We start from the raw sequence: 25,945 nt of genomic DNA, 5'->3' as shown, positions 1-25,945 counted from the left end.
CTGCAAAATATTCCCCAGAACACATTTTTGCATGGTAAAAAGTGATCAGGTCTAATTTATATCTGTAATTCTAAGCTCAGATACATATTCATATATATATATACCCCATCTTTATTATTTTTAGAAATGATTCAAGGCAGTATCAGACATATCCCCCTCTTCCTATTTTCCCCACAACAAAAACCCTGAGAGTGGGTTGGGCTGAGAAAAAGTGACTGGCCCAAAGTCACCCTCTTTGCTTTCCTAGTAAGGGAGGATTTGGACTCACTGTCTTCTGGTTTCTAGCTGAGTGTCTTAACCACTAGGCCAAACTGGCTCTATTTGAAGCAAAACAAAATTAAAATATTTAAAGCAAAATTAAATTAAAATATTTGAATTAAATTAAAACATTTAAAACAAAAATCAGTAAGATGTAGTATGTCAATGAAGCAAAATTATATTTAGCCAGAAAAGTCACTTCAGGTATAGTACCTACTCTGTCAAATGTAAATTTCATTTTTTGAATAAATCACAACTAGGTAGCTATAGACTGCATGTTGTGTTAACTCAGACTGGTCATTTGTAATCCACAGGACTGATGAACCCATTCAATCAAGGATTATTCCACAAAAATCTAGCCACAGTTCAGCGTACTGTGTAAACTCCTCTGGTCTTTTGGTTAAGCTCATGGGTTGTCCTAAACTGTGTTACAGAACTAATTTATTAATACAGTTTTGGTTTGAATAAAAGATCGACAATAACAGCAATGACTTGATTCAACCAACAGTCGGTTTAGCTATCAATAGCTGAGCATTTTATAATCATTTCAGGGCTGATACATAGTGTATATGTCGTTGTTAGTTGCAAAGTCGTGTCCGACCCATCGTGACTACCTAGGCATCATTCGTCCAGGTCTTCCTATCCTCTACCATCCTCTGGAGTCCATCTCAGCTCAAGCCTACTGCTTCAGTGATTAGTGCATAGATAGTCCTTTCTTGCTACCATTTGTTTATTGTTCGTAGTTCCTAGGACACTGAAAAAAATGACTTGTGAACATTTATGACCATTGAAGTAGCCCCATGGTCACATGATCAACATTCAGATGCTTGGCAACTGGTTCATACACTGTTGTAGTATCCTGGGGTCATGTAAATCATCTTTTGCAAAGTTCTGATAAGCAAAATGAAAAGGCAAGCTAGGTTCACTTAAGCATGTTATTAATTTATTAACAGCAGTGATTCACTTGACTGTGGCAAGAAAGAACCAAAAATACAACTCAGTAACTGTCTCCCCTCAGCAACAGAAATTTTGGGCTCAATTGTGATCGTAAGTCGAGGATTATCTTATAGAAAGAAAGTGAAGACAAATAAGAGAAGAGCAGCAGCGTCCAAGAAGAAAAACGGATCGCCTTTCTTACTAAGCAAGCCCAGGCGTTTGTACATGCGTTCCCTATTTCAATTCTAGGGAAGAAAAACGAGGACTTTAGGAAATATCGTCCTTCACGATATTAGGAAGCGGGAGACCTTTTCCTCATCCTTGTTTTGCTTTCCTTCGCTTCCAAATTAGTCAAGAAAACGCACCCCAGCGCTTGCTATTAAGACCGAGCCTACTCGCTCTGACACTAAAGGCTTCTTTCAATGGGATTCCTCCTCCTGCATCACGTGGATTCAGTTTCTCCCACCAATCTGCGAGCTGAATCCAGACGTGCTGCAGGAGTACTGAAGTTCGTTATCTCCGTTCGCCCCCTTTAGGCGGGAAGTACAGGGGTGTCTTTCCCCTCTGTACATTTACCCGTTTTGTCCCTGACGGTCGTGCCTGGCATGGCTGAGATTGTGGAGTTCCGCGTCCCCCAGGGGAATGGCCGGACTCTTTTAGTCTTGGGGCTGGAGCTGGAGGCGTCGGAGGCAAGTAACGAAAAAGCAAGGCTGGGTTTTCCTCCAACCATTTCCCTCCCCGTCTGTCGACATCTTTTCAAAGTTTCCGGCCACTTTTTCAGTGCACTTGTGTAAGCCAGCAAAAGCTGCTGTTGCTACCTCTGCATCCGCTGCTTCTTTGTTATAATACTTTATTGGCAAGGAAGTTCTTTGAGCTTGTGGGAACCGTGTTTGAAAAACGCCTTCTTCCCGCCTTAAGCGTTGGGGCTGTTAGATCAAACCCAAGGTGGGAATCGCTGGGTTAAGTGGCATTTTGGTGTGTTGTTCCTTTGCGGGCGGCGGGGGTGAAGGCGAGTGTGTGTGTATGCGGTCGCAGTAAAACTACACAGTACGCTTTGCGCAAGCAGTTCGTCCTTTTTTTTTAAGGCTTCCATTCATTGAACTTACGATACTCTTATAGCATATTTAGGTACCTAAAATTTGCCGAAGCCAGTTTTCAAATTGTGAATCGGTCGAGTAATAATTCTGGAGCTTCCATCTCTTCCTTTCTAAAAACGGTTCTATATTGGCTGGGCTGTTGGCTGACTCATATTTTATGGTTTAAGTTTCCAAATCTTATTCTTTTGAAAGAAGAAAAATAAATTCATAAAGTAAAATTCAACAGAAGTTAGCTGTTGTCTAAAAACATGAACTTTTATTCTTTTGCAAGGCTTGATTTTTGTTGCCTCAGGCTAAATAACTAATTTAACCTTATTTTTAAACAAAGTTTGTAATGAAGCATGTTCTTGTTATAAAAAAAAGTAGTGAAAACTCTTGTGAAAATGTTCTTAAGGAAGTACAGGGCTTGGAAAAAATGCTCAATGTCTGATTTATGGCAGGGATTTGCACATACTCGTAGTCCTCAACTTATGTCCACGATTGAGCCCAATATTTCTGTTAAGTGAGATATTTGTTAAATGAGTTTTGCCCCATTTTATGACCTTTCTGCCATAGTTGTTAAGTGAGACTGCAATTGAAAAATTAATAATCAAGATGTTAAGTGAATCTGGCTTCCCCATTGCCTTTGGTTGTAAGAAGGTCGCCAAAGGTGCTTTCATGACCCTGGAATACATCAAAGGTCAAATATGAGCCAGTTGGCGAAACATCTGAATTTTGATCACATGATCACGGGGGATGCTGCAAAGGTCACAACTGAAAAACGGTCATATTTTTTAGTTCTGTCATAACTTTAAATAGTCACTCAATGAACTTGTAAGTCAAGGACTACATATATAGTACATTAAGCACCCTTAGTTTCACCTTCTTTGAGCATTTAGTGGTGCAATATAAAGCTTGACAGTTTTATCTGTTTTTATAAATGATATGGTTGGAAAAAAAAGATATTTTCCCATGGCAGCTTATAGACACACATATTTAAAAAAAGCAAAAGCAAAACTAATTAAGACATCCCACTAGCATAACCGAGTCATTGAAATATTAAAAAGTGGAAGGTCTTTTTTTAATTGTATAGGCACTTTGGGGGAGGAATCCCTAAGCTAGGAAACTGAGAATTCACCATTGAGAAGTTTGTCTTGAGTTCATAGATAAACAACTTCCATCCATTTTTTTTGGATTTAGGCTTATTTTTTATCAGTGCTATTGGTAGAGTCTTTATTACTTTGCTTTCCACCCAACACCCTTTCTTTTTGAAAAAGTAGATAGGTTCACAAATTAAAAACACTGAACTTTACTGACCTATAAACTTCTAAAGATACAGGTAATCCTTGACTTACAATGGTTTGTTTAGTGACCATTCAAACTTACAACAACTGAAAAAGGTGATTTGGGACCTTTTTTCACTCTTATGAATGTTGCCGCATCCCTATGGCGATGTGATCAAAATTCAGTGCTTGGCAACTGGCTTCTATTTGTGACAGTTGTGGTATCCCAAGGACCTTTTGACAAGTAGAGTAAATGGAGAAGCCAGATTCACTTAACCATGTTACTAATTTAGTAATTACAGTGAATCACTGAACAACTGTGGTAAGAAAGGTAAAATGGGGCAAAACTCACTTAACATCTGTCTCACTTAGTAACAAAAATTTTGGCTTCAATTCAGTGATGGGTTCTGGGTGGTACGCTCCGGTACGGGTGCAGCTTCCAGCTGCCACCGTACCGGGAAGGTGTTTCTGTTGGGCCCACCTGCCCGCCCTCGTTTCTTACCTCTTTTTAAGCTAGTGGGCCATTTGCGCACACACGTGCAACTTATGGCACCTGCACGACACTCCGCCGAGCAGCTGGAGCATCGCAGGACAGTGGGTGCGCATGTGTGTGCAGCGCATGTGCACATGGTGGACACCCGGCCCCGTCGCAACATACTGGTTGCGACAGGATCCGGAACCCACCACTGCCTCAATTGTGGTTGTAAGTTGACTCTACAATCTGTCAATGTCCAGTACTCTAAAGATTAGAGGTATGCATACTGGAAGTCATCAGCCAGCATGAAACTGAACCACTATTCAAGGTTTGCCCAACAAAGCAAGACTGAACAGTCTTCAGTTTGCCTTCCAAGCCTAATCAACTTTCAGGAAAAGTGTAATTCTTTATACTGTCTTTTCTAATAGATTCCTTTGTATGTTTGCCTCCCCCCACCCCCTCTCCAGCATGCTCTCCATCTTACCTTCTCTGCCTTTGGACTGCTCCATTCTGTAAGAGTCCACAGAAATGCTTCAGTAGCTGGCCCTGGCTATCATGCCTTTGTTAAGTTCTACTCTGCCCGAGATGCCAGCAAGGCACAACAGGTGTGCAACGGGAGGTCACTGTTTCAGAAATCTGCTCTGAAGGTATGTCACTGCATAATCTAAGATAATGGAGTCCGCAGCGCATACTAGACTATGATTTGCTTAACGGTGTTTTATGCAATGAAATATAACTGAACTTTACAGACCTCTGTGGTTATGTTCATACAACACTGTAAATTAAAACCTAAGAAACTGCACTAGTACAATATGTGAACCAAATGCTACAGCTGAAGGTCTTTTAAAGTAATGAATTACTGCCCTAGGATAGTTCTCGGTGATTTGAAGCCTGATTTTATCAAGATCCTGAATAGTTTTGAGCAGATCAAGAATGTGCTGACTTTTTCTTGGTAGGCAAGTTGCTTTACCCTGCCAAGGGATGCAGTTAACTTTCTTTGGAGTAAGTAAGTAAATGTCAAGGTCACTAAAGCATCTGTTCTTTGACCCAAAGTGCAAAAGGGAATTCCCTCTGGTATTTCATATGCAAAGCAGCCTCATTAATAGTTGGGGCTTATTTCAATATTGTTAACACTGTAGCATCTCTAGCCTTACATGGTTATCTGTGAAGACTTTGATCCTGTTGGCCCTGAAGAAATGGACAGGACCTTTGAAGCTGTAAGCATGCCACCTGTATCTTACATCCATGTTTCTCACGTTTGATTAAGGCCTCCCAAAAGATGGCATGTGACTTAAGTCCAAGCCAAGGTAAGCTTTCTGCTTGTACTTAAGGAGGCAGTGTCCCACCCCTTCCTCAAGAATTGACTACTGCATAATTTTTAGCCTATCTCTAACCCCATTTTAGATAAAGTTGTTGAGAAGCTGTTGTGTTGCAGCTCCAAAGAGCCCACATTTTAGCAAATTATCTGAATCTCAGTCAAGTTTCAGATTGAATGCCATCATGAAGCAGGCATTGGTTGCACTTCTTAATGACCTCTGGTAGGCCCAATGTACAGGTGATACAGTATATCCATGCTGATCCTCCTTGCTCTCTTGGAGGGCCAGTCTCCTCTTCCTAAAGTTTCTGAAGTATCCCAGGATGCTGAATTGTGGACTGTTGACAGTATACAAACAGTCCATTTGTAAACTCTGTGAACATGTACAACTTTGGGATTGAAATGGTGAGCTATCTTAGAATATGAAACGCTACAGAATCAAATGTGTTGGCTAAAAATTATACAGGTTGAAATTCAGCATATCTGAAGGTAACCAGTTCAAATTAGTCATGGAATGGAGTTTCGTTTTATCAGTTCTTACATTGGTAACGAACAGTTTTCTCTCCAATTTCTATATGTTTTATTGAAAAACATTAATAAATATTTATGAAGAGCAAAAAAAATGATATAAAAATATGTCCATCTTTTTTTATCTATTTGTAAAAGATAGGAAAATACGTGCATGGATTATTGGTAGCATTTTTCCTGTTAGATTCTTAGCAAGGGTGAAATTCAGTCTTTGATGGCTTCATTTCCTTTGGGAGAAAATGGTGTTGGTGAAGTTCTATACACCCCTCTAATGAGATATTGAATTCTTTTTCAGGTTTGCATTTGCACCAGAGAGAGGGCCCTCGCAAAGCAAACATTACCTTTGAACAGTTGCAAAAGCCAAGAATTAGCCAATTACTACCTTGGTTTCAATGGTTGGTCCAGTCGCATCATCACTGTAAGAATTACTTAGATTTTAATTTTGTTTCTTATTTTTCTGTTTTCATAAGAATGCTAAGACTAAATATAGCAATAGCAATGCAACTAGCTCATACGCCACTTCATGGTGTTTTACAGCACTCTCTGAGCAGTTTACAATGTCATCATATGTTCCCCAACAATCTGGCTCCTCATTTTATTGACCTCAGAAGGATGGATGAGTGGACCTTGAGCCTCTTAATGTCAAACTCCTGGCAGTGGGCAGAGTCTGCCTGCAATTCTGCATTCTAATCACTGCACCACCAGGACAAGAGAAGACATTGTTTAGTAGTTGACCACATGTGATGGAAGTGACCTAAACTTTCCACTTGTTGACACACGTGTAAATTAAATTATCACAGTCCAGTGGTAATTGGATTATCAGACAATTCCCATTTTCCCTATCCATGCTGGCATAGAGAGGGAAAATACTCTACTCCAATGCACCTAGAAAACATATAAGGAAGGTGTAATTAAATTATAGGTGATACTTTGCTAACATGGGGAGCCATTTTAATTGATTGAACATAATATAAATGTTCATTTTCTACTTCCAGCACTGTGATGTTCTAAGAAGTGTTTGGAGAAAAATATTAATTCAGGCAAATCTATATTGGTAGTTGTACTTCTTCATCTCTGGATGTTTATTTGTCTTCTTATTATGGTCTGTTTATTTACATATCCATTTAGATATTTATTTATTTAGATTTGTTTGCTGCCTATCTTACTACAGTAACTCTGGGCAGCTTACAATTTTAAGAAGGATAAACACACCTCTAATATGAATAAAATACTATAAAAGTACAAACTATAAACTAACTAAGAGATGTGAAGGGAGTAAGAGGAGCAGGGAGGTTGGAGGGATTTGTCATTAAGCACCACCAGTGTGACACTCCCCTATTGAAACCCCAGGCTAACTGGCAAGACCCAGGTTTTTGGTTCTTACAAAAGGTCAGGAGAGTGGGAGTTGAATTCACCGTCAGGGGCAAGATGTTCCAAAGGACAGGAGCAACAGCAGAGAAGGATCTTCTGGGCCCCAGCAGCCAGGCCAATGGGGCCCCCAGCATGCCTTCTCTGCTAGCATGGGTAGAGCAGACCAATCCCATTGTGATAGACAATTCCTCAAGTAACCTGGACCTTATGCCATGAAGGACTTCAAAGGTGATCGCTGAAATCTTGAATTGCATCCAGAAACAAACTGGCAGCCAATGCAGTTCACAGAGCAATGGTGTAACAAGAGCCGAGGTGGCGCAGTGGTTAAATGCAGCACTGCAGGCTACTTCAGCTGACTGCAGTTCTGCAGTTCGACTGTTCAAATCTCACCGGCTCAGGGTTGACTCAGCCTTCCATCCTTCCGAGGTGGGTAAAATGAGGACCCGGATTGTTGTTGGGGGCAATATGCTGACTCTGTAAACTGCTTAGAGAGGGCTGAAAGCCCTATGAAGCGGTATATAAGTCTAACTGCTATTGCTATTGCTATAACAAGGGCCATGGGCCCCAAAAGGTTTATCCTCCCTTTAAAGATTTGATTGAGCTTGGCCCAGCCATCCATTTATTTCCTTCCACTTTGGTCATTGCTTCTATATGGTGTGACCCTTTAGTCCTTTTCTCTCCTGAGGAAAGGGATAAAATCTACTTAAAAGCTAGTCCAAGGTGGTTTTTTTTTCCAAAATACCTTCAAGGCCCAATGAAAGAGATGAATGAATCCTTCCTTCCCTCCCTCCCTCCCTTGAATTCCAGAGGACAGGGGAGTATTCTTCCATTTGTTCTCACTCCTTCTAGTTTGTTCTAGACTCTGTCTCTATGTGAGAGACAAGGTGCTTATTGTTTCATGAATATAGGGAGCTGCCAAGGATGCCAGCAAAACAAGAACTGCGCTCTTGGTGCAGAACACTAATCTACATAATGCAAATGTTTTGCAATAGAATTACGGGAAGGGGAATGAAAAAGAATCCAACGTAGGATGGATAAAGGTATGGGCTCTTGCTTTCTATATTTTACTCGCATAATGGAACAGCTGCAGAATGTACCTGGCTTTGAAGAAGACGAGAAAGAAGTAGGACGAACATTGCCCAGACCCCATCATTCAAAGTATCTTTGTGTGCAAGAATTAAATATCCCAAGTTACGGGATCTATACCAGAGGGATTGGTGTGGCTGAACTTCAAGTGGACCCCAGTCAAGGTAACAAGGGAATGGAGAGGGTAGGGAAGGCTAAAGTACCCAAAATGGAATTAAAGTAATACTATCACTTACAGTGCAGTCAGAAACCGGGTTTTTCCTTTCTTGGATGGGGTTTTGCCCACTGAAAGAATCACTTTTGGGGGGTGATTGATGAAGGGCTATTAAGGATTTCAATGACATTTCCATTCCAATAAAAAGCACAGCTTCCTTTGGTATATATTAAGTTATGGTTTAGGGTTAAATGTAGATAGAGACTGTGGGTTGGAAAGATGGCTCCTAATTTTTGGAATGTGCAGCAAGTTGAAAAATGGTTAAATAGTTTGACTGGTTTAGTTTTGTAGTCTCCTTCAGCCAGGTATCCTCCAGCTATGTCCCATCTAGTTTGGGAAGTGTAAGAGTTTGTAGAACATTGGAATCACGGCAGGGGTGGCATTCACTTACTTTCCCTACCAATTCGCAAATGTGTGCACACGCATGCTCTTTGCCTTCAGCGCATGTGCTTTGATTGCACATGTGGCTTGTACGCATGCGTACAGTTTGAAAATGTGCCTAAATAGAATGGCATAGAGCTGGGGCAAGTGGGCAGGCCCACCTGTGATTTCACTGTCTGTTTGGGTGAACCGATCCGAACTGGCTGAATACCTCCTCTGAATCACAGGAAGGTATGGTTAGTGCTAAACTGATTGAAGAAAGCTTGATTGTAGATAGATTGAAATGTATTTGAATATAAGATGGAAATATGCTCCATTATATTCATGCTGCATGTCCTTTGAGGAGTCCCACAATTAAAAAAACAGGCGATTGCAAGTTCTAGTCTTTTCTTTGGCATAAAAGTTGGCTCAGTGATTTTGGGCTGGTCACTTTCTCAGCTCAACTCACGTCACAGAACTGTTATAAGGAAACTTTACACCACATTGATGGGGTATAATTACCTTCTTCATTATCCTTGAAAGTAGGTTAAACAGAAGTGATAACTTGAGTAAGGACTCTATTAAAGTCACAACAGTGCACTATGCAGCAAACTGATAATAAGGCTTAGTTTGATGTGCAGACTCACTGAGTTTAATAGCCAGATAGTACTCAAATTCACTATGTTCCAGGTTAAATCTACTATAATGGTAGAACTTCATTAAACCAGTGTTTGCCACATAAAAAAGATTAGTGTAAATTATATAGATATAGATATATTTAGAGTCACAACCCCTGGTAAGCCCCAATTATGGGAGGAAGCTAACTGCTTCCATCATCTGTCAATCGGCTCGTCACAAGAGTCCATCATGACAGAAACCCAATATTTTTACTGTTGCCTTTGTTATATAATATATATATAATATAACAAATTAAAAAAAACATATATATATGAGGTGGCACAGTGGTTAAATGCAGCACTGCAAGCTACTTCAGCTGACTGCAGTTCTGCAGTTCGGCTGTTCAAATCCACCGGCTCAGGGTTGACTCAGCCTTCCATCCTTCCGAGGTGGGTAAAATGAGGACCCGGATTGTTGTTGGGGGCAATATGCTGACTCTGTAAACCGCTTAGAGAGGGCTGAAAGCCCTATGAAGCGGTATATAATTGCTATTGCTACATACACACACACGCACACACACACACACACACACACACACATAGTATTTGTGCTGATAAATAAAGGGAGACTAGTATAGATCTATTTCAAGCTATTTAGTTCTCATCAGCTAGCCATACCCTTACTGGGAATCGAACCTGTGCTGTATTACATCTTAGGCAGATGTGTTAACCACTGAGCCACAGAGCTCGACTCCTTATCAGCCAAGCCAGGATATATATATCAATTTGTATTAACTTTATTTTCTTATGTCAAATAAAGTTTTTTATTTATTGAAACTGAATTAAATTTGAACTGGCTATTGTGTCAGAACTGCCATTTTTTGCCAGGGGAGGGCTGACATTGATTCAAAAATGTTCAGCAGTGCTTGAGCTACCAAGAAAATTTGGATTTATGTCTTTCAGGGTTTCTCACAGCATCCCGCAATGCTCAGAAGTTTGCAGTGCAACAGGCACTTTCAGATGCATTTCGGAAAATACTCTTCATCATCTTAGGCAAGACCATCTACCTTCCTTATCCTTCTGTACTTCCCTCCATTTCCCATCCAAGGAAATGTTTGAATATTTTTATAATTCCAAGGATATCAAACTATTTGTTGGCTTTAAGTCACACCTTCAATTTCTTTTTTCAGAGTGGCTTCTTTCGAATCTTAATCAGATTTCCTGAATGTATACTTTGCTCTAAACCTGTAAGTGGTTTGTTTGCAACGTAACATACTACAGGAACTGAATTTGGCTTGTTCAATAAACAATGGTTATATGGATCAAAGCTTAGTTTAATTTGTAATTCTTTTGTGAGTATGAAGAGCAACAAATTGCAAATAAAAATGTTAAGTGTTTTCCCATGAAGTGTTCTTGAAAGCCTAGCTGTAATAAGAAAGAGAAGCAGGAATGTGCAAAGCCAAGGTTCATTGTAATCTTATTCGTCATGCTAAATTGCAGTAAATCAATTTTTTACTTATTCTATATACTTTCTCTAAAACTTTTTCAATTTGGCTCAAATTGTTCATGTCATCAACCTCCAGATGAGTTGGATAAGAGCTTCCATTATTCCAATTAGCTATTGGCGAGTTAGAGAGTACAAGTTGAATGGCCTCTTAACATATTCTTCACATTGTTGCGAATACATTTATCTGCTCTATACTTTGACTTTTTCTTCCCAAAGCATTCAGCTTCATGCTTCCCTATATCCATTCTCTGTGCCTTGTTTCTATTTGCCTTCAAAGAAACTTTGTTTTTAGTCATGTCAATAATCATGAAATAACTTCATCCCCTGACTCTTCATTTCTCTCATGTTACTTGCATCATGGGAACTCCTGATTCATTTTGTTGGTATATTTACATTGTTGATATTTATGCTCACACCAATATTTTCCAGTTGATCTTTCCTTTCACCGATTGTCATATTTCAGGGGCACATTACTGTTGATTGTTATTGAGAAACAACTTTAGCCATTGCTCAGGAGATTCTGCCCATGAATATCTCTTATCGCATCTAAATTAATCTTACTTTCAAACAGATAAACCATTTATAGTCATTGATTATAAACACTTTAGAAATAATAAGAAAGTATTAATAATTTTAGTTCAAAAATCCTAAATTGAGAATCTATAAAATCCTAAATTTCAGAAATGTTTCAAACTCTGTGTTTGATTTATTCAAGTTGGCCTTATTTTTTATTGTTTTTTTCCCCAGAAAATGGGAAGTTGGCAGTGGAATACAGCTGTCCTGAGAATGACCTCATTGACTGTTTATCAGAAGAGGAACTCAGGGGTCAGATTCAGGTAAACAGAAGTCCCTTTTTTAATACATTTGCATACTCTCACGTTTCTTTCTTTTTTATTTATTTATTTTATCAATAAAAATAATATACAAAGCAGAAAAATGAGCATCCAGGACTAATGAGGGAAGAAATGTTGTGTACAACTACCACTAACCCAATGGTAAATAGATGTAACCTTGAACAAATCCACCTGAAAAGTAATTTTTTTAAAAAAAATACCTGTTAAGTTCTCTCCTTATATAACGGGATTACAAATATTTAGTATAAACTTTCTCATCCTTATTTAATAAAAGCACTATATTAAATAAACAAATATTCCAGGTGAGTTAGTCTCTGTCTAATAATCATTGACCCAACATCTAACCATAATACATATGTAAAACAAAGGAGAAAAAATCAAGAGGTTAGTTCAAACAGTACATTCATCTTCAAATCCTTCAGTTAATTTTCTGTGATTGCATTAATATGTAAAAAGTCTGCTAATGGCTTCCAATCCCTCATAAAATTGTCTAATTCCTTTCCTCTAATCAAGGCAGTTAATGCCATCTCTGTTAGTTTTAATTTTAATTCAGTCACTTTTAAAATCCATTTTTCAACAATTGGCATCTCTCTTCCTTTCTAATGCTTAGCAAGTCCACTGTTTTTTAATTGATTTATGAATAATAATTACAAGAAAAGCTTCAGATTTCATTAGTATTTGTATCTTAAATATTTTCGGTGTTATCGTAATTATGTTTATGCAGTATGGTTTAACATGTTTACAAGACCACCACATATGATAAAATGTACTTGGATTTTGTTTACATTTCTAACATTTGTTAAAGATTCCTCTATACATTTTCACTAGTCTGTCTGGAGTCAAATACCATCGATACATATATCATTTTATAACAATTTCCTTTCAAACTAAGTCAAAGTAAATTTTAAACCATTGGTCCATAATTGGACCTCATTTATCCAGCGCTATGTTATACCCCAATTTTTTCATCCACTTTACCGTACAATCTTTGACATATTCATCTTCCAGATTCATCTTTTTAAGTAATCATTGTACATATTTTTATTAATCATGAACATAAGTTGATCTCCAATTCAACAAAACAAAATTCAAAACTAGTTTTATCAAGTTTAAATCTTTTCAAAAATTCTATAATAATTAAAGCAATCACAACAAATCCTTCACTTACTAATTGTTCTCTTGTTTTTATCTTAAGTTCCTCTTCTTTAAATGTCAGTAAATCCAAATATGTCATCCATTTGCATTCCAATAACATCTCTTTTCTATGTAATACTCCATGGGGTGATAGCCAAAGTACTTTGTTAGCCAATCTTTCTACCATACACATCCAATTGATTGCCTAATGATACGATTCTTAAAACCAGAGTAATCTTTCATTTTGTCATATCACAAATAAGCATGCCACCCAAATCTCAAATAACCTTCAAGGTCTAACAACCTGAGATTTTTCAAAGCTATCCAATCTTTTAATCATTCCAAACAACAAGCATCATAATCTGTTAACTTGCTTTCAATTAGCAACCTCATCTCTTGGTATCATAAGTGTGTGGCAGCTGAAAGGAACAACTAGAAGCAATTATATCTTACAAGCATTTTAGAATGCAATTATTGCTAGAGCATTTATCAGTTTATCAGATTTGGACCAAATAGGTACTAATGAGAGACAAGTGGGCTGGAAACTAGAGATGCTACAGGTTGGCACTCCAACACTGCTGACTTCCCAAGGTTGAAGGATTGTGAGTGGTGAATTCTTGAGAAGGATTGTTTAGCCTGTTTAATTAGCATCCCTAGAAACACAGGGTGCAAGTGTCTCATGTATAGGCTTCCCTCTACAACCTCTATTACAATGTATTGGACATAATAGAAATAAGTGCTTCTTGGTGAAATGACTAAAGTTTTGCAATTCATTTTCCAAGAATGCCAAGAAATGTATCAACCTGTGCAGTCTTTCAAATATTGTCTACCTCTCTTGCCCACAGGCTGTATATTCATTTCAAATTGTGAAGGTATGGGAAAGATCTAGAATTTATGCTTTTTTGACAAGCTGTGCCCACTCTAAAATGATGTTGAGAGTCCTCTTAGAAAAAACACAGAGCTAAAGATTGGAAATTGTGGAAACTGCAACCCAACTTTGCTGAAAGCTGTCAGCAAAAGCCACTTTAAGCAAAATCACAGAGCCATAGTATCAAAATATGGACCGTGTATATTTAGAAGAAGAAAAAAATCACTAAGCAACATATACTGGAGACCAGTGGATAAATGGGAACAACTGTCACCATTAGCACTCCTCAACCTGAAATCCGCCAGATACAATTCTGATAATCCTGGGAAAATAAGAATTGAAGCTCAACAAAAGCATAGATGATTATCAAATCTTCTGAGTTTCTTAGAAGCATCTGTCCAGCCTCTCATGAAACTGTCTATAATTAGCTGCATCTTTTATCTGACATATAAGGCTAGTCTTCCTTTTCAAAGATAGAACTGCCCTCTTAATGTCATCTAGCATTTTTTTTCAATTGACTGTGGAATAGGCCAGGGCTGCAGCCTAATAGCAGGCCATGAACTGTTTGGAACCGGGGCAAAGAAGTGGCAGGCAGGTGCGCACGCACAACCCCATTTGCGTAAGCAGCAGGCAAACGTGTGTCAACATGCGTGCCGCCACTCATACAAATGGAGCTGCACACATGTGCTTGCCCACCTCTTGCACGGAACCATACCCTTCTCCCCCTCCCCCCTTCGGCAACAAAACCAGAAAGGTTGGGGAATTCTGAAATAGGCCATAGGAAGAAAGACAGCAAAAGAAATAGTGAATGCATACATGCATATACAAAAATATATCAAGTGTCTTAGTTGCTATGCCAGCATGTAAGCATGACTAAAAATGACCAATATAAAACAGGACAAAGTATATCAAAAATGTACCCCAAAATGGATCAGCTTAGGCTGCGCTCCTACTTCCCAAAGAGAGAAATATAAGAGAGTTTCATCATGTACTTATTGTCCAAATACTGTGTGACTTTTTGGAGATAAATCTGCAGAGCTAAAGTAGAACATTAAAACAAGCAGTTGGTCTTTTAGAATGTGTTTGCATAGTTAAGCCCTGTTTTTTTAAATAGCATTTGCAGAGTGCAATAAATCGTAGTTTGTTTAGTTGTAGTTATTGACTTAGCTAGAGTTGGTTGGGTTCAGTAATCACATCTGCTATAGTTTTTAAACCAAGGTGGCTTGATTCATGTACTAAAACAACTATAGAAAGCTTTGTATGATATCTTAAGAAGACTTTATCTGAAAGATGGAGAACTTGGATTGACATAAGTAGCATCCTATGTCAATCCAAGGGTTCCTTATGAAAATTTAAAGGGAAAGACAGAAAAAGAATGAAATTGTATGTACCCTGTTTCCCTGAAAATAAGACCTCCCTGGATAATAAACCCACTTGGGCTTTTGAGCACATGCGCTAAAATAAGCCCTCCCTGAAAATATTGTAACACAGGAACAGCCATGAGGTGACCGCCTCCTGCACCTCAAAAATAATAAGACCTCCCCAGAAAAAAAAAGTGGGGTCAAAAGAAAATAAGACCCTGTTTTATTTTCAGGGAAACATGGTAGAAGGAGCCAATTCTTGCTGTTTGGGGCTTCTGTTAAACTATGTAGAAAGCATCCAAGAAATTGGAATTTTTCAAAATGTATTAAAAAATCTGTGACAATTGAAGAATTCAGCCTTTGCAAATTATCCTGTAAATTATCAAATGTTTCTTCCCTCTCTTCCCAGGTTACTGAATTGTCATTTTCACAGCTAGACCCTCTAGGAGAAGAGGAGGTCTTTTAACATGGATGGAGAATTGCTGATTATTGACACAGATTCTGTTTTCTTCTTGCTGATCTGGAAGGGTATCCTGTTCTCTCCTAAGCACATTTTCTATCATCCTGGAACTGGGTTCTCTTTGTTTTTGGAGTTTTCGGTGATGAAGCTACCAATCAGAAGACAGTGCTCTTCCAAGGAAAGACTAATTGCCTATTTATAATTAGTGATGATTGGAGATACAGTAATGCTTTTATGGTTTTTATATTTTTCTGATCAATGGTTTACTGATAGAAAAGACAATTTGACTATCTTTTTTAATAGGCAGCAAATGTATCCACTAAAATGGATCACAATAGGATGATTATTCTCCCCCCACCCACAAATCATTGCTAACTGAGGGAGTGGGCCAATAAAAATAGAACAAACTATTGAAAAGAAAGGAAAAACAAGAGGCATTATTTTCTACCTTACAGTTACTTTTTACTTTCCTCCAGATTTTATTCAACTTTCTTACTAGTATAGTTCCTACTTATCCTCATGCCATCCCAAAAAAAGAATGTCTGGGGATGCTATAGTCACTATGTTTGTGTTTGTGTGTGAGAGACAGGTTTCTGTATATAAAAATAGTCAATGGATATAGAGCGAGACCACACAATATTATCAATGGGAATATACTATTTTACAGGAAAGTAATTTAAATTGATTATTAAATGAAATAATTATTTTTGTGCTGCCTTGTCCATTTCTTTGAAAGTTGATTAAGTAGATTAAGATCAAGTTGTTCTGGAAAGCATTTTAATTTATTTGGAATGTTTTTTGTTGTTACTGCTATTTTTTTCCATAGTTGTCATTTTTAATATTCTCAAAGTTGATTTTATGTTTTTATATTTACCATAGGTATTGTAAATTGTCCCACTTATAGCACTCATGTAAGCCTCCAGGAATTGGGCTGCTTGAAATGTGATACAAATGCAATAAACAAATTAGGTCCAAAGGAAGAAAGTTGGATGTTTTACGTGAAGTTTCTGTCTCTAATTTATCTGCTGTTTCTTCTGAGGATGATTCTGTAGTATTGCAGGCTAACTCTGCCCATAGTCTGGAGTTCAATCCTGATAGGCTCAAGGTTGACTCAGCCTTCCATACTTTCGAGGTCGGTAAAATGATGTCCCAGATTGTTGGGGACAATATGCTGACATTATAAAATCAGAGAATGGTATATAGCACTATGGGGTGGTATATAAGTCTTAAGTGCTATTGCCCTTCTTCCTCCACTGTTTATCCCTCCTTTTTCGAACCTTGTGTAATTTACACTGATGCCTTTTAGTAGCTGGAGAATGATAGCCAGTCCTTACAATCTGATTTTCCAATTGAAATATGCATTATGGTTCTGACCCCCCCCCCCAAAAAAATAATCACAAATATCTGTGTGATCTCATGAAATCAGTTCATTAGCTATAAAAGAGACCACAACCTATATTGTTGCCATGGTTCTGGCAAATCTATGGATGTTAGGAATCATGGTAAAATGATGTCACAACCAAATGGAACCCTTGGAATACCTTCTCCATTACTAGCCTCACTAGGGCAGCCTCCATATGGAATGACATGAGGATGTGGTTGCTTGGTAACCACATAGAGTCGCCTCCACGGCTGGATGCCATTTTCCAAGGCAGTCTTTACTGGGGCATATGAAAAAGATGGGACAGGTTGCGGCCTCTGTTACCCTTCTTTTCTTCCTTGGAATTTTACTGGAGCCTCTTAGGTGGTTGGATGCAGCGATACAGCCGTGCCCAGCCTCATGCCATTGTACATTAAAAATCCTCAACTGCAGCAGGACTACCAATTCTCATGTTCTCAACCATGTGCCTGTTCCAGAGCCATCTGCTCATCCCTATGTTTTTGTCATGCTGTGAGTATTTAAGTTTTGGTGGCAACTATCACACCTATAATTGAGAAGGGAAGTCCACTTTAAGGGAGGAAAATTTTTGTTACAAGTAAGGGGAAGATAAGGCATAATCTCAAGTACAATAAGCATAAAGGTGAAGAGTTGTACATCCTGAAATGTACAGGTCTTATTCATAATGCTTTGGATATTGTGGCTTCTTTTGTTTTGGCAGCCAGTTTGGTGAAGCTAGCCACTGGTTTGTAAACTACATTTTACGATTTGATTGTTGTGAAATCAGCTAAGTATTTTTTTTTCATATTTCAACTTGACTTGTGCAATGTGTGTGTCAGCGTTCCAAATATCATTCAGAATTAAATCAGAGTTCAAGGCATAGCTTTCATCAAAATTCCAATTTAATAAGAGAGACATGTTGGTACATCTGTGGAAAACCCAAATCTGAAAGCTTCCTGGGGTTCCCACCCAGTTGAAAGTTCATGATCTTGTCCCCACACCCACAAGTCTATCACATGGTCCAATCTTCCTCTGCCACGCTGGCATTTCCACCCATCTAGTTCTGGTCAAGTGCAGAGGTGCAGAGACAAAGAATGACCTTGGGCTTCTAGAAAGGAATGTTTTATTTTGACAACAATACATTCTACAATTCTACTCCTTACTATTCCCCCTCCCAATTACCCCACCAATGAAACAGCATAGCAAAGAGAGTGTGTGTGTGTGTGGCATCCCAAAGATGCTAAAAGGAATATGACTGCAGACCTGACAGGATACACCAAGTCATAGATAATCTGTAAACATTGCATAATTGTACGTGAAGTTTCTGTTTCTAATTTATATGCTGTTTCTTCTGAGGATGATTCTGTAGTATTGCAGGCTAATTCTGCCCATAGTCTGGAGTTCAATCCTGATGGGCTCAAGGTTGACTCAGCCTTCCATACTTCTGAGTCTGGTAAAATGAGGACCCAGATAGTTGGGGGCAATATGTTGACATTATAAAATCAGAGAATGCTGTGTAGCATTATGAGGGGATATATAAGTCTTAAGTTCTACTACCCCTCTTCCTCCACTATTTCTCCCTCTTTTTTCAAGCTTTGGTGATTTGCAGTGATGTCTTTTACTAGCTGGAGAATGATAGCCAGGCCTTACAACCTGATTTCCAGTTGAAATATACAATATTCTCCACTTATGGCTTTGACCCCCCCAAAAAATAATCACAAATATCTCTGTGATCTCATGAAATCAGTTCATTCTCTATAAAAGAGACACAATCTGTATTGTTGCCATGGTTCTGGCAATTCTATGAGGTCAAGAATCATGATAAAATGATGTCATAACCATGTGCCCGTTCCGGAGCCATTTAGTCATCCCTATTTTTTTAGGGATCCACATTGCATAATGTGGAGTTTATTTTTTATGGCCCTTCCTTGTTATGTTATGTAAACTTAATCATAGTAGCTGCTAACCTTCAGATCTTATGTATTAGATATGAACTGTCTGGTTTAATGTCTATTGAGATTCTGTACATTTGAATTGTATATATTCTCATATTCATTTTTTCCATCCAGGGATTTTACTGGAAACACAATTTCTTCCATTAACAAACATGTGTGGTGGGCCTATCCTTGGACGGAATATTTGTGAGTATACTCTCATGTTTATACTACGTAACTAACGTGGAAAGAATATCCATTGTTAGCTCTTCATGGTCATGCATCACAAGTGACTCACTGCTGCACCTGGACTAGAGAAATGGACAGTCTGGTGTACATCTTCCACCACAGCGAAAGGCTGTGATTTTGTCTGTATGTTCTAAATTTTCTTCCATCTCTTTAGGATCCTCAAGAACAATCACTTGAGCAGACTGGATAACACGTCTCTAGATGGCTTGCTTCCACTCACACACCTGTAAGTTTCCATCCCTAGCCATGTCTTACTTGCTATTTTCTAAAGGACTGTCCCACATTTAAATTGAGTGAAACTCCTAATGATCAAGTTTCTAACAAGCAGAGCATGCAGTTTTAAAGCTTAGACTTTATTTCTATGATTTCTCTGGGCTTGGGTCTTCCCCTTTGAAGGAGTGATTAGCTGCCTTCCATTTGAAGCTGTATTCCTGGCTTTCCTTTGAAATGATTGTCTCATCTGGTTTCCAGACACTGAAATTGCTCGGTAGTGGGCTGGCATTCCTAGATAAAGAAACAAAAAGGCAGAAGTGTTGGAATGTTCTCCCCGCACAGAAACATGGAAGAAAACTAGACTTATTAAAATTATTATTATTATTGTGCAGAGGGTAAATCAGTGTGGCTTCAGGCATTGATCAAAGAAGGCAGCATGAGAAAAAACACTGAGTTGACCAGTGAATTGAAGTTGTTTGGGTGAGAAGTCTGTGTTCAGTTCAACAACTAATCAAACCAGGCCAACACTGGTTAGCAATATACAATTTGTATAATCTTATATACCTACAACTATGATGTCCTGATGTTGAAAATAGTCAAAACAGTCAAAATCAGCCTCCAACTAACAGAATCCGGAAGGCTGACAAGTTAAAAGATTTGGTAGTTCTAGAATTAGCCTCAGCCTTCTAGCAAAGTTAATTTGAACTGGGTCCGCATCTGCCAGTACCGGATATGCTTTGAAAGACTGATTATTCAGTCAAGCTCTCTTGTAGGAAATGTAACATTGAGACTGCTTTGCAATAGCTTCACTCCTTGCTGCAAAGACCACATATGAATTTGTGGGAAATAACAGTCCATTAGCACTAGCTCTCTTGGAGTTTGCTCCTCTCATAAGAACACTTTTTTCAGGAATGGTGGGAGGGGGGGCTTGTGGACTATACCCTGTTGGGGAGTTTAAAAGGATAGTAGCCATCTTGCCTTATATGTGACACAGTGCCTGGAAGGGGAAGACAGGCATTTCATCTACTTCACATCATGAAGGGATCTGAGGATACTAAGAGCATCTTATTTTCTTTTGACCCCAAAAATATGCGCTTGGTCTTATTTTTGGGAAGGTCTTATTATTTTTGAGGTGCAGGAGGCGGGGAGGGTGGTCACCTAATGGCTGCTGCAATATTTTTTTGGGAGGGCTTATTTTAGTGCATGGGCTCAAAAGCCCGATTGGGCTTATTATCCAGGGAGGTCTTATTTTCAAGGAAACAGGGTACACATGAGTCCAAAGATCTCATGGTCTTCTTAAGATTCTGCATTCTAACCACTGCGCCACTGCAGCTCTTAGTACCAATGAGAAGGGGTTAGGGCCAGGGGGGGTAGGTTTGGGGGGCAAGTAGAAATGTGGTGGTGGTAATGGGCAGCGAGAGATAGAGTTGGAGGTGGAGAGTGGCTGTTCACAGAATATGCAGTCTCAATGTACTGTTTTGGTTTTGCGTCCTGATTCCCTGGGCTGGTTCCAATTTCCTTAGGCTTTGGACTCTAGCTGGTGCTTTTGAATTACATTGTTGTTTTTTTTAATAAATCCCTAACCTTAATTTTAGATTTAATCCTTGGGCAGCTAGCTTGCTGTGCATCACTGAGACCTGACTGAGCCTGAAGAAAGAGTATGGCACCAAAGCTATGTTAGCAGAATTGTTATGTTTGGGTGGGAGTTGAGAATGGATAGATAGCTGGGTATGAGGCCTTGTGAAATCAGAGATTAGGTGAGATTGCTGGTTGGCACTGGAATTCCCCAATTTTATACTTCTGGGGGATTTCATCATGCTTATTTGCTGAGGCAAGAAAGTTTTATGCCACCACAATTACAAGATTCTTGGTGACCAGCAAGATAGAAAAATACAACAAACAGTAAAAAAAAGTAGATAAAATGAAAACAAATATATGCCATCAGTCCTCAAAATAAATGTGCTTATCTTCAATCTTTTACTAAAAGCAGCAGTGTGGGAGACAGACAAATCTGCAAAGTTTTAGGACAGCCTTCTCCTTTCAGATAGGCTGTTTATACTACACCTTTATTATTTTTTATTAATAAATCGAGACAGTAAATACATAATATACTCCTTCCTCCTCCTATTTTCCCTAAAACAACAACCTTGTGAGGTGAGTTTGGCTAAGAGAGAGAATGTGATCCAGAGAGAATGTGGTTCAAAGTCACCCAGACAGCTTTCATGCCTAAGGTGGACCTGGAACTCACAGTCTCCTGAACAATGGCACAAGGAGACTTGTGGTGTGTGAAGTGCTGTGCCGATCTTATCCACGCACCACATATTGGCTTGTTATATTTTATTAAAGCTACATATTGCAGGCTAGCAAATAAATAAAAAATGCATAAAGCAACTGAGAGGTGAAGATAGAACAGGCATTTTGTTCCAGGTGTCATATGATGTGTGTGCTCTTTTAAACAGGGATGTCTCATATAATCAAATACAGATCATTGACAAAAACGCATTTGAACCTGTTCCACTTCTGCAGTCTATGTAAGTCTTTAAGCCAAAACCCCCAAAACCCCGGTTTAAACCATAGTGGAAATAGGGGAAGGAGGCAAACTGAAATCAAATGGCAATTAATCTTCCCAGCTGTAAGTGTGTCAATGACTTATTACTGAATGGTTGATGCACCCCAAACTATTTTTAAAATGGGGAGGGGGAGCTTGGACTCAAGAATAAAGGAGGCAGATCTCTCTAGAGAGCTTGACCCAGGAAAGACAATATGAATTTTGCATTTTCTAAGAAGTCCTGTATGAGTTCAGACTGAACTCTGAGTGGATCAAGATTCAGCTCTAGGTTTGATTGTCAGGACCAGACTTGAGTCTTCATAAGTAGGGACACTGCAAAGTGTTTTTATGGAGTTACAAGGGCTTGCTATAAACTTGGAATCTCTAGAGTCAAAATTATATGGCTTGCAGAGGATTTCATTAGCCCTTTGAATCATGAGATCTGCCGTCCTATTAAGTAATGACAACTTAACTCTAAACATGCATTGAAGCTTCTAACTGAAGAACTAGTATGGTAATTGGAGAAAGCCTGGAGTGATTGTTCAGAAGATCAGAGCAGAGGTGGTATTCAGCAGGTTCTGACCAGTTCTGGAGTACCAGTACCAGTCATTTTGAGAACCGGTAAATATCACCTCTGACTGGCCCTGCCCCCATCTATTCTCTGCCTCCAGAGTCCCAGCTGATTGGGAGGGAATAGGGATTTTGCAGTAAACTTCCCCTGGAGTGTGGTGGCAATGGAGATTTTACAGTATCCTTTCCCTACCATGCTCACTAAGCCCAAGCCATGCCCACAGAACTGGTAGTAAAAAAATTGAATCCCTGGGTCAGAGTGGTAGTATACAGTTAGTTCATTGGAAAAGGAAGAAATTATCCTCACCCTGAATGTAATTCTCACATCCCTAGTCAATGAAGAAAAAACAGTTCTTTTGGTTCTGCTTTATTTTATCTATTGTTTATTTAATACAATGGAAGACATTCTAAGTAGCTCTCTTGCTTTCCTTTCCTTTCCAGCAATCTCAGTGGCAACCATATTTTGCAGATAACGCAAGGAGCTTTTCAGGCCTGGCACGGGATGCAGTTTCTATACAAGTTGTAAGTGAAACTCTTTCAGATAGTGGGTGAGATAGATGGCTTCTAACCAGAGGTGAGTTGCACCCGGTTTGGCCCGGTTCAGCCAAACTGGTAGTGGTGGCGGCAAGAGACTCCGCCCAGCCACCCAGACGCTTCTGTGCATGCGCAGAAGCATTGCACGCACAAGCACAAGTGAACCAGTAGTAAATCAGTTAGCAACACCACTGCTTCTAACAATTGGGGCACAAACTCTCGCCTAATGCTTGCAGGAGATCAAGAGGTTTTGTATGATGGTTTTCAATCCCAAACATTCCTGTTTTGAAGGAGAAGGAAAAGATATAGCCTCTGAGTAGGGACAGTCAACATTCTCTAAGTTGGTCTCCAGGACAGATGTCTTGATCTTCCACCAGGACATATCTGGGATATTTTCTTACCCTGCTTCCTTTGAGTAACAATAACAGGCATTTTGTGATGAATTCTTACTAATAGTGCCTTGAATCTCTGTGCCTTATATATTTATAAATATATAATAGATAAGTGAGATTTGAGGCACTATTAATATAGCAATGTTCCTTAAATTCATTGTTATTACAATATATTTAAGGCAAGTTACCTAAAATACAATGGTAGAGCTTTAAGGCAGCCCTTTGAGATACTAAGCACGAACAACTTAGAGAAAGAAGGAAAAATATCATATATTTTTAACTGTAGCTTTTACCAAAAAGGTAAATGCTATAGTAGAAATATTTGCAAATTTAACAGGAGAGCTGGTAAACTACACAATCCGAACCTCATTCTCAAAACTCTTGTGAGTAAAGAATCACTAAATTGGAAAGCATTCCATGAGAACTTAATCTCTCGAATTTAGGTAGCATAAATTTTATTGTTTAGTCTGTAAAATGTGAGAACAAGCATTTAATGGGATCATTTTGGGATAAATGATCCCAAAGAATAAGAATGTAGGGATGCCCTTAACTTTACACAAGATCTTACACAACAAGTAGAGAACCGTGGCTTTGCTACATTTAACATACATGCAATCATACTGTCCTCAACAGAGATGCTCAGAAATGAGGGATTGATTAAAAAAAGAGACAAAGTTCCTATTAGAAACTTTTGAATGAATTTGGTGGTAAGAGGGACTTGTTCTTTAATTGAATGGGGAAAAAACAGGGGAAGAATAGGACATCAGAAATATAGCATTTTATCTCGTGCAAAATAAGCCAGATAGATTCTTTACCATAAGAAGTAGCAACTATTACCTGGGGTAGTTCTAAAGGGAAATGGAGAAAAGATCCATCAAAGGCTACTAGTCTTGAACACTTAGGGAATGCTGCTAAGTATAAGAGCATGCTCCTGCCACTTTTTTGACTGGAAATGAGAACTAAGTATGCCTGATAAATATAACAAAGTTGAATGCAGTGGAAATGAGTTACTTAAAAAGTATATTATTTCTTAAAAAGAAATCATAAGGTTCATAAGAATATTGATGATGAACAAATGTGTATTAAACACAAAAGTAATTAGCCAGTATGGAAGAGATGCAATTTGTTGAGATGGCTTAAACCAGTGGTCCCCAACCTTTTTATCGCCGCGGACCAGTCAGCCTTTGATAATTTTACCGTGGCCCGCTGAGCACGCGCAGGGGTGGGGGGGCGTCTTCTGAGCGAGGCGTTTTCTGTAGAGCGGCAGGGAGACTGGGGAGACGTCTGCAGGGTCGCAGGTACACGTCAGCTTTGGGCCACACGTGCGTACCTGCGCGGGGCTCTCTTCCCTGGAGCCTTTGCGCACGGCCCAGGAGCTTTTGCGCACGGCCCAGGAGCCTTTGCGCTGCAGCGATCATGGCCCCCGGCCGCTGCAGCGATCATGGCCCCCGGCCGCTGCAGTGATCATGGCCCCCGGCCACTGCGCGGCCCGGTGCCAGGTACTCCACGGCCCGGCACCGGTCCGCGGACCGGGAGTTGGGGACCACTGGTTTAAACTGAGTGGGAACTGAAATGCAAAACAATACATGAAGAAAGAGGACTAAGAGAAAAGGAAAATATGACTGGATGGAATTGACGACGATCTCAAAAGAGAGAAAGGAAAAATGTAAAGGCAAAATATGGGATGGGCATAGAAACAAGGATACTTGCTTGTAGGTAAGGAAAATGCGTAGAGATAAAGTAAAAATGCTTATATAAACTGGATTTTTATTTCTTTTTTTCAGATCTGCCTTTAATTTCTTTTGCTTATTATTTCTTATTAGTAGGATTAGTAATGAATAATAAAGTTATTTAAGGTCAAAAGAAACTAAAAGAATACTTGAATAACTTGTTTATACACTACCTGAATTCTGTTTTATTCTGCTACCCTAAAATTGTGCCAAACTCATAGCCATCTCTTTTGTCCTTCAGGATTCTCAGCCATAACCCACTGAGAAAGATTGAGGATTCCCATTTCTACACATTGCCCTCCCTGAAATTCCTGTATGTATGAAGTTGCTCTTGGCTTTATTAAGGGTTTATTTACTCTGGGATGTATTCAGCTTTTATTTTCCTAATTTGGCTTGGGCTACTATATCTGAAGATCAATATGGTCCTTGGTCAGGGTCAGAATTACCTAGGTCCGGATTTTCTTACAGCCTTAGAATAGCATAACCATGGACCAGTCATTAGCTGTCAGCGCTTTAATATTGTCCAGATCAGGAAAAAGATCCCACAAGAAGACTAGAACTAGGCTTCATTGAGACGATGAGGTAATTGGCCTTGAGGTCTCAAGGAAAACTTGGTAACTGTAAATAAATCACAGGGTTATTTTTGTGAGGAGAAAACAAAATAGGCATGAATTATATGTGTATGTAAGGAAGA

At 39.1% G+C, this 25,945-nt stretch overlaps 1 protein-coding gene across 1 annotated transcript; it reads left to right on the top strand.

The window, feature by feature from the left end:
- Positions 1–1,761: 1,761 nt before the first annotated feature.
- On the top strand, positions 1,762–16,700 carry RDM1 (RAD52 motif containing 1). Its single transcript, XM_014071611.2, has 7 exons — positions 1,762–1,883; positions 4,496–4,675; positions 6,167–6,289; positions 8,327–8,492; positions 10,483–10,572; positions 11,774–11,862; positions 15,653–16,700. The coding sequence occupies exons 1-7, from the start codon at positions 1,800–1,802 to the stop codon at positions 15,707–15,709; spliced, it is 789 nt and encodes a 262-aa protein (XP_013927086.2). The 5' UTR covers positions 1,762–1,799; the 3' UTR covers positions 15,710–16,700.
- The last annotated feature ends 9,245 nt before the right edge of the window (positions 16,701–25,945 follow it).

This window comes from Thamnophis sirtalis, unplaced genomic scaffold, assembly GCF_051295495.1.
Source record: "Thamnophis sirtalis isolate CommonGarterSnake01/CBP01778 unplaced genomic scaffold, rThaSir2_p1.2 scaffold_4, whole genome shotgun sequence".
NCBI classification, from domain to species: domain Eukaryota; kingdom Metazoa; phylum Chordata; class Lepidosauria; order Squamata; family Natricidae; genus Thamnophis; species Thamnophis sirtalis.
This window is presented reverse-complemented; position numbering and strand designations above follow the sequence as displayed.

Bases quoted from the DNA above. Each gene is read 5' to 3' on its own strand.
- RDM1 (XM_014071611.2), top strand. From the start codon at position 1,800: ATGGCTGAGATTGTGGAGTTCCGCGTCCCCCAGGGGAATGGCCGGACT. The intron at 8,493-10,482 runs GTAACAAGGGAA...TATGTCTTTCAG, and splicing joins TCAAGTGGACCCCAGTCAAG to GGTTTCTCACAGCATCCCGC. The intron at 11,863-15,652 runs GTAAACAGAAGT...CTCTCTTCCCAG, and splicing joins AACTCAGGGGTCAGATTCAG to GTTACTGAATTGTCATTTTC.